This window comes from Arvicola amphibius, chromosome 7 (genome assembly GCF_903992535.2).
Source record: "Arvicola amphibius chromosome 7, mArvAmp1.2, whole genome shotgun sequence".
NCBI lineage: Eukaryota > Metazoa > Chordata > Mammalia > Rodentia > Cricetidae > Arvicola > Arvicola amphibius.
In genome coordinates this window covers 2,286,248-2,302,985 of record NC_052053.1, presented here as the reverse complement: position 1 = coordinate 2,302,985, position 16,738 = coordinate 2,286,248, and the positions used below count along the sequence as shown (strand labels likewise).

General features: G+C 40.0%; 1 protein-coding gene across 4 annotated transcripts in view; it reads right to left on the bottom strand.

Moving 5' to 3' along the window:
- Positions 1–10,134: 10,134 nt before the first annotated feature.
- The window catches only part of Calcrl (calcitonin receptor like receptor), an 82,632-nt gene continuing 76,028 nt past the window's right edge, over positions 10,135–16,738 (bottom strand). For all 4 annotated transcript variants that reach the window (XM_038337509.1, XM_038337508.1, XM_038337511.1 and 1 more), the window contains one exon: positions 10,135–13,451. In XM_038337509.1, the coding sequence (XP_038193437.1) occupies positions 13,227–13,451 (225 nt within the window). In that variant the 3' untranslated portion in view covers positions 10,135–13,226. The remainder of the gene's footprint in view (positions 13,452–16,738) is intronic.

Below are 16,738 nucleotides of genomic sequence, written 5' to 3'. Positions count from 1 at the left end.
TGTGGGGCAGAAAGTGATCGATGCCAAGTAATTAAATGCATGTTTGACAGAAATATAATTCTTAGAAGGTGGTAATGCAAGCCCTTAACATGACCGGTGTAACTTGTACATCATGTATTTGCTGGGAAGACTATCAAATAGATATAGCATCCATATCCTTCAATGTGACACAGTTGATAGCATGTACTGCCGTGTTTGTGCTGTAACCAGAGAACACAGCAAATTACACCGTTTGCAATGCATGTGTGCGAATAAATGAACAGACTCATCCAGTCTTGCCCATCTACACCTCCTACCACGGTTACTAACGTTTTCCTGCTTTTCAGCATCTGCAGGCTTGCGAAGTCTAACTTGACTTTAAGCTCTCCTCCTCACTTCCTGAAACTTCCTGGCATTTTTTTTTCCCACTTCTCCTTCAGAGACCCTTGTTTTCCTTCAGCTAGTCTGAGTTTTCACTCTCAACTGTCCTCAAATTCAAGTTATTTGCCACATAACTATGACCACTCTCTCAAATCCCTCAAATACTGCCCCCTACATTACCCCCTACTATCTCCAAACAGTTCCCACCAGTCCTCACGGACCTCATCTACCAAACTTTTATTGAAACAGCAAAGAGTAAGGGGTTGATAGGTAAAAAGAGAAAGAAGAAAAGGAAGGAGAGAGGAAGAAAAAAAAAGGGAAGGACAGAAAGGATGAGGCAGAGAACAGACACAAAGAGAGGTTGGGATAGTTGAGCTGATATTCCAATATCATCTTGTGTCAATACGTCTATATACAGCTGTTTCTTTCCCAATGGTCTCCCCATTCAGTATTTAGTAGATACACCATTGACCACAGTAGGGAAAAGGGTGGATGGAAGGATTCCTGAAATCTGACCTTACATAAAAGTCTGCCCTCAACTCATGTCTGTCTGACCTGTCCTCTTTCCCCAGTGCCTTGGGTCGATTCTGTCCAATCCATCATTTGGAATGGTGTTTCTGCTTGTCCATTGCCTGTGGCCACACTGCTTGACTTTCCGCCTCAGAACCCCGCACGACTGAACACTGAGCGATTCAAGCATCACATCCCTCCTTTGGTCCTTGGTATTTCGTATTTCCCATTGCTACCAGGCCCCCAGATAAGCCAACTGATTCTCGAGAACTCCTTCAGCACAGGCTTGCTTGAAGAACCTGTTACTTTGAACCTGTTATCCCGCTTCGCACAGAGGTCTGTACTATGCAAGCCTGTGACTTCCCCAGGGCTCTCCGTGATTTCTATTAGCTTTGTTATAACTTGGTATATTCAGTAAAGGCTTTTTCCATTCCTGGCAGATACGCTGAGATTTCTTTTAGCCGAAACTGAAAACAATCATTCGCAAAAGTGAATCCAAAGGACAGGGACCTGGGGGGGGGAGGAGGGGAGCCTGTGATAACTAAAGAAGGCACTCGTAAAGTTGATTTCAGAACTATACTATCCTCTTCCGGCCTTTCACATGAAACAGAAGGATATCAAAGGAACGAAGTAATCGTGTGCTGTCATTTAACCACTTCGTAGCTGATACCTTCCCATGGGTTTGTGAAAAGAGCGGAGATGAAAAACTTCCACCAACAGTTTCCAGATTTTTTTTTTTTTTTTTTTTTTTTTTTTGGCTGTACTAGAATAAATCTTGGAGTGTCTTGGAGAGCGTGGATGTTAATAAAAAAGCTTTTATTTATTTTGACACAAGGAAAATGAAAACCTCATTTCCCTTTCATAGCTTAGCATCAAGCCGAACTGCGCTTCAATCTTTCCCTATTCCTGGTTTTGTTGCTTCAGAAATGCCTGAGTAAATGAAGGAACGGGCTTAACATGAGAGGGCTTAGGCATTTTTCTTTGAGAAATCAAAGTGGTTTTGTATTCAAGATTCTCAAATTCTAAATGTCTGTAGTTAAATTTGGCAGGCCTTACCTAATTTTCTAAATCTATTTTGGTTGTTGATTTTCCTATACTATTTGGTAATGAATGTAGCTGTACGCTGACCTCTTGAACAGTTCTCAACCTGTGGGTCGCAACCCCTTTGGGGATGAATGACCCTTTCACAGGGGTCGGCTAAAGCCATCAGAAAACAGGTATTTACAGTGTGCTTTGAATTATAAAACAGTTATGAAGCAGCAACAAAATTAATTTATGGTTGAGGGTCATCATAACATGAGGTACTATATTAAAGGATCATAGCATTAGGAGGGCTAAGAACCTCTGCTCTAGCAGCTGCCTGGTGTCCTGAGAATATTATTAACTTTCTCCTCATATTTTCCTTATTTTAAGGCTCTCTATATTCAGACAAATGGTTCCCTTTTGAGATGTGGTCTGCAGTACCTTGGTTGGACTTGAGCTTGTGGACCTCCAGAGTGCTTAGGTTGTAGATCTCCATCACCTCCATCCTCCTCATGATTATGTAGCTAAGCTTAAATGGCATGGCATAGCTACACAAAACAATACACACCCATCGGAAAGAACATAATGATGTTAGAATTCTCAGCACAATATGAACTCATGTGGGAAGTCCTTCTGCATATGTGTTGCTTTTTTTTTTTTTTTTTTTTTTTTGGTTTTTTGAGACAGGGTTTCCCTGTAGTTTCTAGAGTCTGTCCTGGAACTAGCTCTTGTAGACCAGGCTGGCCTCGAACTCAGAGATCCGCCTGCCTCTGCCTCCCGAGTGCTGGGATTAAAGACGTGCACCACCACCGCCCAGCCAGAGATGTTGCTTTTATTGGTTAATAAAGAAGATGCTTTCAGCCAATGGTTTAACAGAATATAGCCAGGCTGGAAGATATATATAGAGAGAGAGAGTGGGCAGAGTCAGGGAGAAACCATAGAGCCAACAGAGGAGAAAGACTCAAACTGCCAGCCGGAAACTTGCAGGTAGGTCACAAGTCTCATGGTAAAATATAAAATAATAGAAATGGGTTAATTTAAAATATGAGCTAGCTAGAAATAAGCTTAAGCTATTGGACAAGCAGTGTTTTAATTAATACAGTTTTGTATAATTATTTTGGGTGTCTGGATGGCCAGGAAATGAACAATCAGCCTCCCCCAACAATAAACATCTAGAGCTTCAGTAGAGAATATCACATATGGTGATTCCCTACCAACCAATTATTTACTTTCACCTGCATGGTTTGTTTCTTCCTTTTTCCTAGGAAATATTGATAATTTTAGAATTGAATCCACTACCATTCAGAACCCTAATTCAGGAGCTAATGATAATTAAAATTCCAGTCACTGGAAGGAAGAAAGACCATGAAACAAGAGTTTATCACCACAAAATGTTTTCATATACTTTGTACTTAGGGCTGGGAAAAAGTAGATAATAGATAATCCCTAGAGGAAAAAAAGACTAATCTAATTTGAAGCAGAACTAACTGAACTATGAGTGGGAAAACAAACTTTGGAATTTAAATCGAGCATAGATGCAAAGATACCTTCCCTGTTCGTCAGTTTACACTAATATTTACATAATAGAACTCAAGATTTTTCTTAGCTAGAATTCTACAGTGTCCCAGATAAGAACAAGAGGAACAGAATGGACTTCTGATGTCACAATGGATCGCCCATCAGTCAGACGGGAGACTTCACAGTACACTTATAGAGAGTGATGCATTACTCTGGATTGAGTCCTTAAACACAGTTCCCTAACTCCTGTATTTCTCTCCTGGATAGATGTAAAATTTGTTTATTCTTGATAAATTTGCAACTATTTCTATTTGTTTATATTGTTATCATGAGAAGAGACCAGCCTTTCAAGGCATGGACCCCTCAGCAAATATCTAACCGTCTTTAGAATACGTAAGCAATTCCAGCATTTCTGTAGATGCAGGATCTCCAAATCTTGCTGCATGAACCCTTGATTGCAAGACAATAACCACTAAACAGCTCCGGGTCTCAGTGGCAAGCAATTCCAGCATCCCTGTAGATGCACAATCTCCAAATCTTGCCGCATTAAGCCTTGACAATAACCGCTAAACAGCTCCGGGTCTCAGTGGTGAGAACTGCTTGTCCTTTTGAGCAACGCTGCTGCAACAGCATTCAGGATGCGCCTGGATCAGGCATACTATAGCAGCGTCTGAGAACGTCCTAACTCCAAGTTCTCAGGCTCACCGAGACTGACAAAATCAGCAGTGAGTTTCCCACCAAGCTGTCTAGGAAATTCCGAGGCATGCTCCTGTTGGCTAACCGTTGCTCTTCTGAGCTGAAGCTCTTCATGCCTGGATACGGTGGGAAGAAATCCTAAATTTTAGCCAGTTAAGGAAAACAGCGATATTCTCTTTACATCCAAGTTCATGGACTCTGGTTTCTATTAGTCCCTAAGGGGTAGGGCTACCCTCTCAGGAAACAATAGTTTTCAGCCGGGCGGTGGTGGCGCACGCCTTCAATCCCAGCCCTCGGGAGGCAGAGGCAGGCAGATCTCTGTGAGTTTGAAGCCAGCCTGGCCTACAAGAGCACGTTCCGGGACAGGCTTCAAAGCTACAGAGAAACCCTGTCTCAGACAACAGCAATAACAAAAAAAAAAAAAAAAAAAAAAAAAAAAAAAAAAAAAAAAAAAAAAAAAGATGTTTCCCTTGCAATCTGATAAATGATAAACATGGCTCACTATGATAAAACAGAAAAGACAGGTTGTGAATCAAGTGTTTTCTGGAAGATAGAGAATAAACTGTTCTCCCTGACCCTGGGTCATCTACCTGGCAACAGGGCACCTACCTCACTATGGGACGCCTACCTCACTGTGGAGTACCTACCTCGGTGTGGGGCATCTACTTGGCAGTGGGGCACCATCCTCGGTATGGGGCTCCTAACTCACTGGGGGGCACCTAACTCACTAGGGGGCACATACCTCAGTATGGAGCATCTACCTGGCTGTGGGGCACCATCCTCGGTGTGGGGCAGCTACCTCAGTGGGAGGCACCATAACTCTCACATCACAGCTGATAAGCACTTCCTTGGAAATCACTAGAAGGCCTCCAGTTTCCTGCTCCTGCATGCAAAGTCTTACTCCACGTTTAAATCCCCTTCTGCGTGCTTTGCAAATCTTTGCTTGTTGATTTGCGCATTCACATCAACACCTCTGAAACCCTTAGAACCTCTCAGAAACAGCGTATTTCAGGACAATCCTTTTGTTGCTGCGACCCACCCCCATCTGAGGAAATGGATAGTTGAAAACCACAAAAACAAGCGAAGGTCGGAGGGCAGCTCAGGGCTATCGCTTCCACCCTGTTCCAGATCCTGGTTCTATGCGCTGGCCTCGCTGGCTATGGCTCCAAAGAGGCAAGAAGCCAAGCAGACCCGACTGCTGTGTGTGATAGCTCAGTGGTGGTGTCAGATGAATGAAAAGGGTTTCTTTCCATTGCAGTTACTGTGGACAGACGCTTCCAACAGGAAATAACAGAGCAGGAAGGGATGAACTGCTTTCAATACAAAAACAGAGAGATAATGAGGAAAGGTTGTGCCCGTCCTCCGTGGCTTTGTACAGTAGCGGGGCTTTTTCTGCCTTTGTCAATTTCTTCTTACAGAAACTATTTCAAAACCACGTTTTTATTCTTCCAGATCTTGTTTTTCAGATAGTTCCTCCAAACTCCTTATTAAGGGGGCAGTAAGAAGTCCTTAAGAGGGCTTTGTTGTATCTTCTAGTTTGTCTCTTGTCTGTATGTGTCGATTAGAACCAGAAATGGGCACTAGGTCGTCTTAATAATCTGGTAACAACATAACATGAGCTAAAGCTGTCAAAAACTCACTCTCAGTCACCACGGAAGGATTGCATTTCCTCTACAGATCAGATACAGCTTTGTTAGATGAGAAAAATGAAACAGTTATGTATTGAGGGCCTACTATGTGTGAAGCTCTCATCAAATGGGACAAGCAGGGTAAGCCAAGGGGGACGGTAACACTGGGACCGAATGGTGAGGATTCACGAAAGGAGAGCTGGCTTTTGAAGATGATGCAGCTGGCTGGAAGGGAGACTGAAACCAACCATGATGAGGTGAACACCAACCAGACTGTGCTACAGGGAGACCAACCTCAGGAAACCTTTTGAGTGTCTGCAAAATCAGTTCTAAGGCATCAACTCATTTGTTTACATTACCTAGTATGCTGAGAGCTTTCCATTCATGTCATATGTGATGGACAATTTGAGAAGGGATGAAAGTCAAGGCAGTCTGTCTAGTGTGCAACAAGCCTGAATGCATTTTTATAGACGAAAGAGGAAGAGGTGTGGAATTTTAGGTCTGCTTTTGTAAGTCATATGCGATACCCACCTCTAGCTAGTAGGACAAAGGCAGAGATCGGGTGTCACACATAGTTACTGGATAGAAGAGGGTAGGATTGTTACACTCTGGTAAGCCTAATCTTCCTCGGAGTAATTAAATGAAAAATAGGATGTGTAAACTCTGAAGTTTAATAAGTTTAAGAATGGAACATATATTTATTGTTTCAATGTGAGAAAAGAATCTGAAATGATCTTTGAAAGAGCAGCATAGCTAGACATTAAAATGCAACTGTGGAAGAAGCTCATGATTTCTGAAGGGACTCTCTTGTAATTTTATTTAAAGTTAAAGGCTTCACCGAGATTCACAGGTGTAATATTTGAACAGTGGAATGATAATATAGTAAATTAGTAGCTTGTTTGATATTGTCACTAAGAATTATTATGTATAACCTGTTGAAAACAACATGTGTGAGGTTTAATATATTACTATGATAAATGTTTTATTATGATTAATATCATATTATAATATATATTAGAGGTATGGAAAAATCTATGGCTTAAATAAAAGAATATTTAACTATCTGATATTCTTTTCAACTTGGGACAAGAAAGGATTAGTAGAAGCACGTGTGGGAATACATATGCTTTATGAAAACCAAGGTGCTATTATCTAACATATGTATTCAGGCTCTTCCTTAGTATTATCTAAAGCAAGGTCTAATATAAAGCCTACATACTAGATAGATGTCAAGTATATAAATAAAACTACAAGGTAATTCAAAAAGTTTCTACTTCTCTTTTGCAAATAATTTTAACAATGTAGAAAATTAGTTTCAAATTTAGGCTTCTTGGGAAACTAAAAATCCCTGGAGACTTGCACATAAATACGCTGGTTCTGGAATAAACTACCCTCTCTGCCCTTTGGAAAGTCCCTTTGCTCATTCCCAGATCATTCCTGAAACCTAAGGGAGGTCACAGAAGATGCACAACCCACACCAGGAAGGAAAATGCAGCTAAAATTTCACATGGTACCTCCATGAGCAAAGGCCACCAGCTTGGACTAGGGTACTCTGGTGGTCTAGGGTACTCTGATGGTCTAGGGTACGCTGGTGGTCTAGGGTACGCTGATGTTCTAGGGTACTCTGGTGGTCTAGGGTACTCTGGTGGTCTAGGGTACGCTGGTGGTCTAGGGTACTCTGGTGGTCTAGGGTACTCTGGTGGTCTAAGGTACGCTGGTGGTCTAGGGTACGCTGGTGGTCTAGGGTATGCTGGTGGTCTAGGGTACTCTGGTGGTCTAGGGTACTCTGGTGGTCTAGGGTACGTTATTGGTCTAGGGTATGCTCACAAGCTCAGACTTATGTTCTAGGTAGACCTATTTCCTTGATTCTGCTCACTTGTCAGCACAGGAAGAAATAGCAAGGCAAAGCAAACCCAAAGTTGAGAACAGTAAGTGAAGAAACAGAGGCCAATGCCTCTTTCTATTTTTCTTCCCATGGATCTAACCCTAGAACTACAAATGCCAAACCAGGATTGATGCCAGAGCTGTAAGAAAACACATCTAAATTCTTAGACAGACTAGAATGTATGGCTAGCCTGAATTCAGGGAGCATGTGTTAATTACAGACCACACACAAACTGCAGTCTACAAAACTGACCTGAGCATATAGACCTGGACCATTAGGCACTGCATTTTGTAACAATAATAATAGTAATAGTAAATAATAATAATAATAATAATAATAATAATATAAAGAAAAACAGCAAAATGAAGCAAAGAAAAAGAAGGCCATCTCTGGGTTCCTGGGCTGCAACGAATCCTCTGTTCAGGAATGTAGGTTCCTTCTGTAACCTGGATGTGCAGTCAGAAGCATGCAGCTAGTGAGGCTCTTGTCACTCAGCAGAGGGAAGCTCAGGACCACAAATATACACATAGTGCACACACTCCACATGGAACACAATGAGACAAAAATTACTATGCCTTTTGATGTTTGTTATGTTTTCACCCTTTGCTCCTGCATGCTGTAAGCTGTGCTGTATTTTCATCCTTTGCCCCTGTGTGCTGTAAGCTGTACTGTGTTTCCAACCTTTGCTCCTGCATGCTGTAAGCTGAGGTAAATGTTTACAGAACTTTTAGAGACTAGCGTGTCAACTCTGATTCAAGGGAAGGGTTGTTTTGGGGTCAACTGAGGGATTTTTGAAATGGTCCCCAGTTGGAGCATAAACCATTTCATTTTGTAATTATAAGAGCGATGAAACCAGATTTAGTTCAACAACTTTTTTTTAATAGTTGCATCTGCTGTAAACTATGTTGTAAATTTATTTGCGACGTTTGAATTGCAGTTTTCATAGATTCAAATCAAAGCAGCATTGTGCAAAGATTCTCTCGTTTACGGGAACTCCTGCTGTCATGAGAGTACACTGTCATAGTACGGCACTGTGAAAATCAGGATGGAATATTCTCCAAATGCTAAAGACCGAATGTCCATGTGATCCAGCTATACCGCTCCTGATACACAGCCAAAGGGCTCTGTGTATTATTACAGAGGTACTCATGCATCTGTGTTTCTTAAGGCACTTTTTGTAACAGCAAGGAAATGGAATCAACCTAGATGTTCATCGATAGACAAATGAATAAAAAGAATGCAGTATATATGCACAACTGAATTTTATTCTGCTATGAAGAAAAGCAAAATAACAAAAGGAGGTTGATGAACCTGAAAATAACTGAGGGCAGACTGATGGACCTACACTGAGTTGGTAACCAAGATTCACTGACAAAACAACATAATCTCTCCTATACACAAATCTTAGCTTTTAATGCCTACGTGTGTGTGTGTGCATAAACAGAGGTGAGCATGGTTATAAGTCTGTAAGCTACAAACTTAACCAGGAGGTCGGGAGAGGAGAAAAAAATGTCCAGGGAGGGTGATAACAGCACAGGTGTGACACGCAGAAAGGAGGATGGAAGGGCACAGGGGGTGGAATGGGGCCGGAACGTGGGCAAGAAAGAGTATGGGGAGAAGAATTCAACTGTATCTGAAAATTAAACCTATCGTTGTGTGTGCTCGTTACATCCTTTAGTTAAAAAGTAAGCTGGATCAGATTGTCAGATACTGTGTCAATGGTAAATGCTGTCTGGAGGAATTCCATCTCATTCTATACCATTCCCAGTGTGCTTCTGGAGTAGTATATGCTTGGAACACTTGGTAGACTTAGGTTTGTTTCATAACGTAATAACATAACCTCAGCTGTAACAATGCTGACTCCACCTTCTGCGTGTATCAGCATGTGTTATTAGGATCTCATTCAGGGCCTCATCGTTTATGAATGATTAATTTCAGAGGTAATATGGTCTGTCTAGTTGGCTCTATTGGATGTTAGCTTTTTACCACTGAATAGGGATTAGTTCTGTTAAATGTAAGCACTTCGTTCTTAGGTAAGCCTTATGTTATTTTTTTAACTCTATATCAATACCAGTACATTAGTTTAATGTCTGTCTCTCCTAGGTGTGTAGTCTAATTGTATTGACTATTTTGCCTACTTTTAATCAATATGTATACTTGATTAGTATTCTTAAATACAAATATTTTGTATATTTACTTGTATTTTTATATTCTCAAGCATAAAGGGGATTTTAAACTCTCCTTTGGCATATTACTGGTTCCAACATTAGTTACTGAGTTAAACAAAATCTCTGGCACATTTAAGTTTTTATTTGTATGAGGTTATGACCGTGTTTTCTTTTGAGAAAAACTTTCATTCTTTTATTTCTAATATTTAACAGAAACCCACACTTTGAAATACAGGGCAAAAAAGGAGGAAGATTCCCTAAGCGTGTTCCTCTGTGAGAGGATCTTCCTTTTCTTACAGTGTAAGGCCTGTGTGTGTGATAGTTTTAGCATGAAAACAAATTCACACCTTTTTAATTAATTTATTAAATTTACTTACTAGTTTATTGAAGTCTTTAAAGAAAAGGCTAAAGACATCATCTTTTATTTTGCAAAATATCTCAAGTGTGGCAAGAACTTTGTGAGAGATTCAGTTACTCTGCTCTCCAGAGGAGATGAGTGAGCATCAATGTTAGCTTTAATATTCTCATAAGATCTAAACAAGAGATTTTTAAATAGATAAAACATACATTCTCTTTAGTGAGTGGAACATCTTGGATATGATTTGAAGGTACTGTTTCTGTGAGTAAATTATAACACGAAGAAAATTAAAATATTCACATTAAACTAAGCAGTGAGAACACTGCGCGTTCTGCTAAATTCTATACAGTTTGTTATATTCGAACAAACGCTAAACTCCAGGACGAATGGCTTATCAATAAAAAAGTACAAAGTCACTTCTAAAAAGGTCAGCCATGACTATAAGAAACAACTGTAGAAAAACGATAGACCTAAACTTTTAAAATACCAGAAATTTCTCTAAATTAGTTTTTAGGCACCAGAGAAGTTTCCCTTCAAAACTGTCAGGTTTTTGTTTTCTACAGGCAATACAGAAAGTTTTCGTTGGCACTTCGGCTGTAGAAGTCTAGTTTCAAATATCATCACAAAACTAAAGCTGACGAACCTCAGACCAGTGTGGCTGAGGATTACGCCTCAGTAAAGAAATCTCAGCTAGCTCAATATGGGAAAAGAAGAATAAAACTGAAACGCGTACTACCTTTTAAACATGCTCTCTGGTAACAGCATTCTGTGCTAATACTTGACAGCTGGGGAGAATGCAGAGCTACGTGAACACTGTCCGCAAGGATAGGAATCTAGACCTCTGAATAATAAATAGCTAAAATCTGAGAATAGTAAAAAGAAGTTTTGTACAGTTTTGGCAACTGAAAGTTCAGAACAATCTGCACTCCCTTTTAATGATGGCTTGCTATGGAATCCACAAAACTGAACCCACCTTAGTAACACCTTTGCCTGTATAGATTACAAATACTTATACCAGATCATCTACTGTGTCAGTCCTTGACAATCTGAATTACTTTCCTTGACGATGTTAGACAACATAAGACACTATGTCCGATTCATCCACTGTAACCTGACTGACATGCTTCAACAAATACATACATGACTTTCCCCAAACTGACTTTTACTAACTGAAATCAATCTTGCCCTTCAGAAAGTCCAGAACAAAGCAATATTAGAAGAACTGAATCCATTTAGATGTCTCTTTACCTCAGGAACAAGGCTTTCCTCTATCTTAATTTAATTATTACTTAAACACCTGACAGTTCCTCCTCCATGGTAAGTTCAAGGCTTTCCCTGGCTTGTCTTATCTATCACCCACAGTAGTCTACTGAAATACTGAAACAGTGTATATTATATAGATAAAATTCCTCTATGGTTCATTTAAAAAATAACCTGGTGTTGGGATTAATGAGTCCTAGCCTTCAGTGCTTTTCCCTCCTAGAACCTTCTAAGTTTCTAGAAGCTGTGCCTAGTTAGAGGCTCAGAGGATCACCTGTTGACCATTAACTGCAGTGTATTTAAGTCTACATGGTGTTAATAAAGTGGGGCTTTCTGAACCAGCATTGGGAGTTCTGTGTGTTGGTCTGTCTCTGCGTCTGAGTTCTCAACCTCCAGCCCCTTTCCCGAAGCTGGCAAACTGAGGTCTAGCGCATAGAGCGCAGACCAAGGCAGCGGTGCGGGGCAACCTGGGTCTTTTTTCAAAACTAGACAGCTTCATTTAGTAAAAGTCAGTAAAGTATATTTTAGTAAATTAAAGCCCACACCTGTAGCAGACTAGTTTTTCTTGCTGTAGCTGTTAAAAAATTCCTGATTTCAGTGAGTCGTCATCAAAATTGAAGAAATATGTCAGCACACTAAAGATAATGTGTTTGCATTGTTAAATAAATATTTCATATTTAATCACTGGTATTTCTGGGGTTTGTTAATAGTTCTCAGACTTCTGATGCTGGTATCTGGTTGTCCTTAAAATATTTACCAAATATAGACTTCAGGACTCTACCATAAAATCAGCCCAGATACAGCATCAGATACTAAGTTGCATATAATGCTGCATTATCTAATTGCTTTCAAAGTTACCGAGGTTCTGTTTAGAATTAAAACAATAAAATAAAATGACAGAGTATTTACAGGTTCATTTGCACAAAATCTCTCTCTCTCCTCTCTCTCTCTCTCTTTCAGATTTAGAAGATAAAAAGAAATCCTTCATTGATTCCCTTCATGTAAAATGAGTGCTCACTTGTCTACACAGTAGAAATTGAAAGGCCAAGGTTTCTATGCACAGATTCAGGAAACTGATCTCCGAGGCCTGCACTAAGGTTTTTTGAAAGTAGCTGACAAGGGGTTTGCAGCTTCCACCAATACGTCTCCCTGGTGATTCAGAAAAAGACTGCAAATTCTAGATTTTGCTCACCAAGTGTCAGATTGGTAGAACTGTTTGTAGCAGCAACTGAGAAACCCATAGGAATTCTGTTCAGTTGCTTTTCTTAAAGAAAAGAACATGAGATGACAGAGATAACGCACTCCGTCTAGTCCATTGGAGACATCATAAAGATGGCTGGAGTCTCCTCTGGGAAAACCATTCACTTCCAACAGATGACCATAGGTCAGAGAGTTTTATAACCGACATAAATCACAAATCTTTTCATGTCTGTAAACTGGAGCAAGATCTCCTCCGGTGAGAAGTGCAGAGCTCTCTGGTCAGCACAGGTGTGAAGGTACGGTCACCCATTTGTGCGAGCGTGCAGTGCTGTGTGGGTTCCAAAACCTGGCAGCTCCCAAGAGGTGATTGTGTTTATCTTCTTTCCAGTTCCACAGTTAACAGGTTGATAACTCGAAACCAGCCCAGTGGGAGCATTTACTGGCCAACACTATCAGTTGAGGCTCTTCCCCATAGAGAGAGGGTTGGACATTTATCAACACAAGTCTCATTTCATTTGAGGGCTTTCTTTGTGGCATTCAAGAAATCCATTCGCTGTTAAATCTTCTGGCTATAAAATCATAGGTTCGAGTGGCAGGAAACAGGTGAGAGCTCCCTGGTATCACATGACTAGATCATACATTTTTTCCGGCTTTAAGGCAACATTTTCAAACTCCTGGATGCTTTTTCCATTTAAGTGTTCAGTGGGGCAGTCGTGACTGTACCCTGGGACATCACTGATGGTAGACACCGTGTAGGATGCGCTGCGGAGAGCTTCGGAGTGGGAAAAGCTGTTTCCAAATTGAATTTTATATTGGTTCCAATTTCTTCGCAGAATTGCTTGAACCTATCAATCAACAAGAAGCAGAAGCAGTGAAAACAACCCATTAGTTAAGATGAAAATGTCTTATTTGAAACAAAGCAAAAATGTTTTGCAGAAAGGGTTTATTTTTCTTTTTTTTTTTTTTTTCTTTTTTTGGTTTTTCGAGACAGGGTTTCTCTGTAGCTTTTTTAGAGCCTGTCCTGGAACTAGCTCTTGTAGACCAGGCTGGCCTCGAACTCACAGAGATCCGCCTGCCTCTGCCTCCCGAGTGCTGGGATTAAAGGCGTGCGCCACCACCGCCCGGCTAGGGTTTATTTTTTAAATTCAAGAGGAAGACCAAGTGATCCTAGTCTATACTTTAAGAGACTAAGGAAACCTCTGAAGGAAGACCACACAGTCAATATCTGCATGCTAGTGTTGAGTAACTGCAGGCTGGCCTGAATATCATTGTGTCAAAGCCAAAAGAAAAGGGGAGAGAGAGATTTAGCTCCTGAATAAGGTGTTTGCTTAGCCTGTTTGATGTCCTAAATTCGGTCTCCACTACACATAACACACAAATTTTAAGCAAAACACTTTTATACTAGGGAACAGATTACAATTAATCTGTATTTTTGATTTAATTAATATTTTAATATTTGTATTGTGTCTAGTCTTTAAAGCTATAATAATCCAAATGGGCTATGTGTATTTTTGTCAAACACAATTCATCCACACCTTTCATATCCAACATAATATGTATATATGGATTTTATATCAATACCTTAATGAAATGAGAGTGTACATGAATTGGGGAATGATGCAGATAAAAAGAACACAGGGCACGGGGGAATTACGCTACCATCATCACTAAGAGTAGCTTTTATTGAACGATGGCTGTATGCTAAAAATGTGCTACTTTCTGAAAACACCAGAGCCTATGTTCTCACAGACCTCACTTCCTGAAATCATGGAATGCACTGGACTGGACAAGAGTTATGGTGGAAAACATCTAAGAATGTCGCTTCTCTGCTTCTTCATATTTTGTCTCTTTCCTTTTTAATATTTTCAATTAATTTATTATTTGTGCTTTATGTTACAAATGTTTTGTCTGAATGTTTGTAACTGTGTTCTGTGCATGCATGCCTGGTGCCCAGTGAGGCCAGAAGAGGGAATTAGGGACCCAGGTTTGTAGTTACAGATATTTCTGAGTCATCGTGTGGGTACCGAGGAATGAACCTGGTCCTCTGCATGAGCAGCAAGGGCTCTTAACTCCTAGTCCTTCTCCTGCATCTTTCTTGCTTAAAACAGACGTGTACTTTAATGCCTTTTTCTCCTGAGCGAAATTAGAGATTCTGAGTAGTATTTTAGACACAATGGCGCTGATTCTGACTGAACTGAGAGCACTAGAAAGACTTTCTTCATTCCGAGTCATTGAACACAAAGAAGAATATTCAGCTCCATCTCAGATGCCATCTACCTCCTTTCCGCTCTCAGGTCTGAAAAGCGCAGCTTAGAGACTGACCACTCTCGGTTCATGAAGCATTCACCCTGCCGCTCTGGCCTGACCTATGCTTGCCTGCGTCCTCATTGCTTGGATAGATTTTCCCAAGCTGTCAACTAATTTTTGGCCAGATTTTTTATGTGCTGTGGGATAATCCTGTGCACTGTGAAGATGTGATCTACTAATTCGAAATCAACATATAAGATATTTAAATTAAAGTAGCAGTAATATTTGTGTATATAATAGCTTCAAAAATGCAAGCAAAATGATAACTATAATGTGTTATGTAAATATTTAGAGATGTGAACAGTATTTTTGAACAATTATGTAACTATTTTGGGTGGGAGTTATTTTGTTCTCATGTTTATAGATATTTTTCTCATTTATTATGAATGCTAGAAGAATTAGATGCTAGAACTGCATAGCCTCAATCAAATGGGCATGGGATGTAGCTTCCCATAAAATATTCCACACTAATGTTATAAAGACCTCAACAAGAAGATACCATCTTGAGGTCCTAGGATGGATAGTTTTCAAGGAAAAGCTAACCAAATCCCAGCAGTCAAAATGAGTTTAACGGTTAGATGCTTGTCCTTGAAGAATCTATGACTATGACCAACAACTTATTTCTTCTTGATGCCTAAATCATGAAAGGACAGTATCCTGAAATGTGGGTTACTATTTATCAAAGTTTTTAAAAAAGAATATAAATAATATTGCAAACCTGTGTGATAAGAATGTTACAGTATGAAGACAGAGGAAGAGTGGATGGGGAGAAGGTAGACGGAAGTCGGTGGGAGGGAACAGGAGGAAAGAAAATAGGAGAAACTGTGGTTGGTATGTAAGATAAATTTAAGGAATGTTACTTAAATAAAATAAATTTTAAAAAAGAATGTTACATTTTTAACTGCTCTCTCTAATACAAGATCATGCTTACTTAACAGAGTATTAAACTAGACATTCAATAAATTTAAAAGGGAAAAAATAAAAAATGGCTGGTTCTATTAAAGATATGGATATGATTTCAGTGGTTTGTGTATGAGCTTTATACAGGCAGCTAAATCAAAGGCTTAGCATAGTATATGCTCATTAACATACGATAAGGATCAATGATAATACTCCTTAACCTAAATCCATTTTGAAGAATATGATAGAGGACCAGGACATCGTTTTGAGTGGAATGGCCTGGCCACTTGTCAAACTACAGTTAACGAGCAAGAAATACTGAGAGGACAATAGATGTTTGCGAAAGCCAGCAGTGAGAGTCAAGCGAAGCGCAGATATGAGGCAAAAGCAAGTCACTTGACCTAACGAGAAGGGCAAGAAGGAAACTAAAGCCAAGCAACTGACTTTAACAAAAACATGACATACTTGGAACCACACAGACTTAATCTGGCAGCTATTTCTTCATGCTACAAGAGTGGGAAGAAACTAAGAGGCAAAGGGGCAGAAAGGGAGTGATTAAGGCATTTCTTCAGGCGAGGGATGAATCATGCTCCAACAGGGGTTGTGTCTCCCAAGCAGAAGGAAAGAGGACAGATATTACAGATGTTGTCATGAACTGATGGATCTGGCAACAACCTTGTTCAAAGGTTTTCTTCTTATTAAAGTTTTTCAAGGCCAAATTTTCTCAATTTAAGGCATGGCAGAAGAACAAGGTACTATGTCTCTTTTGTTTATACAGATAAATGACAACAGAAATACAAGGCACTAACTTCAATATTCCCTGGACGCTGTTTCGGAAGGAGAGAGCCAATTTGAAAATTAGATTTCTCAGTTCTACGTGGTTTTTCATTAAAACAATGAGTTATCTGAGCAACAGAGTGATGGA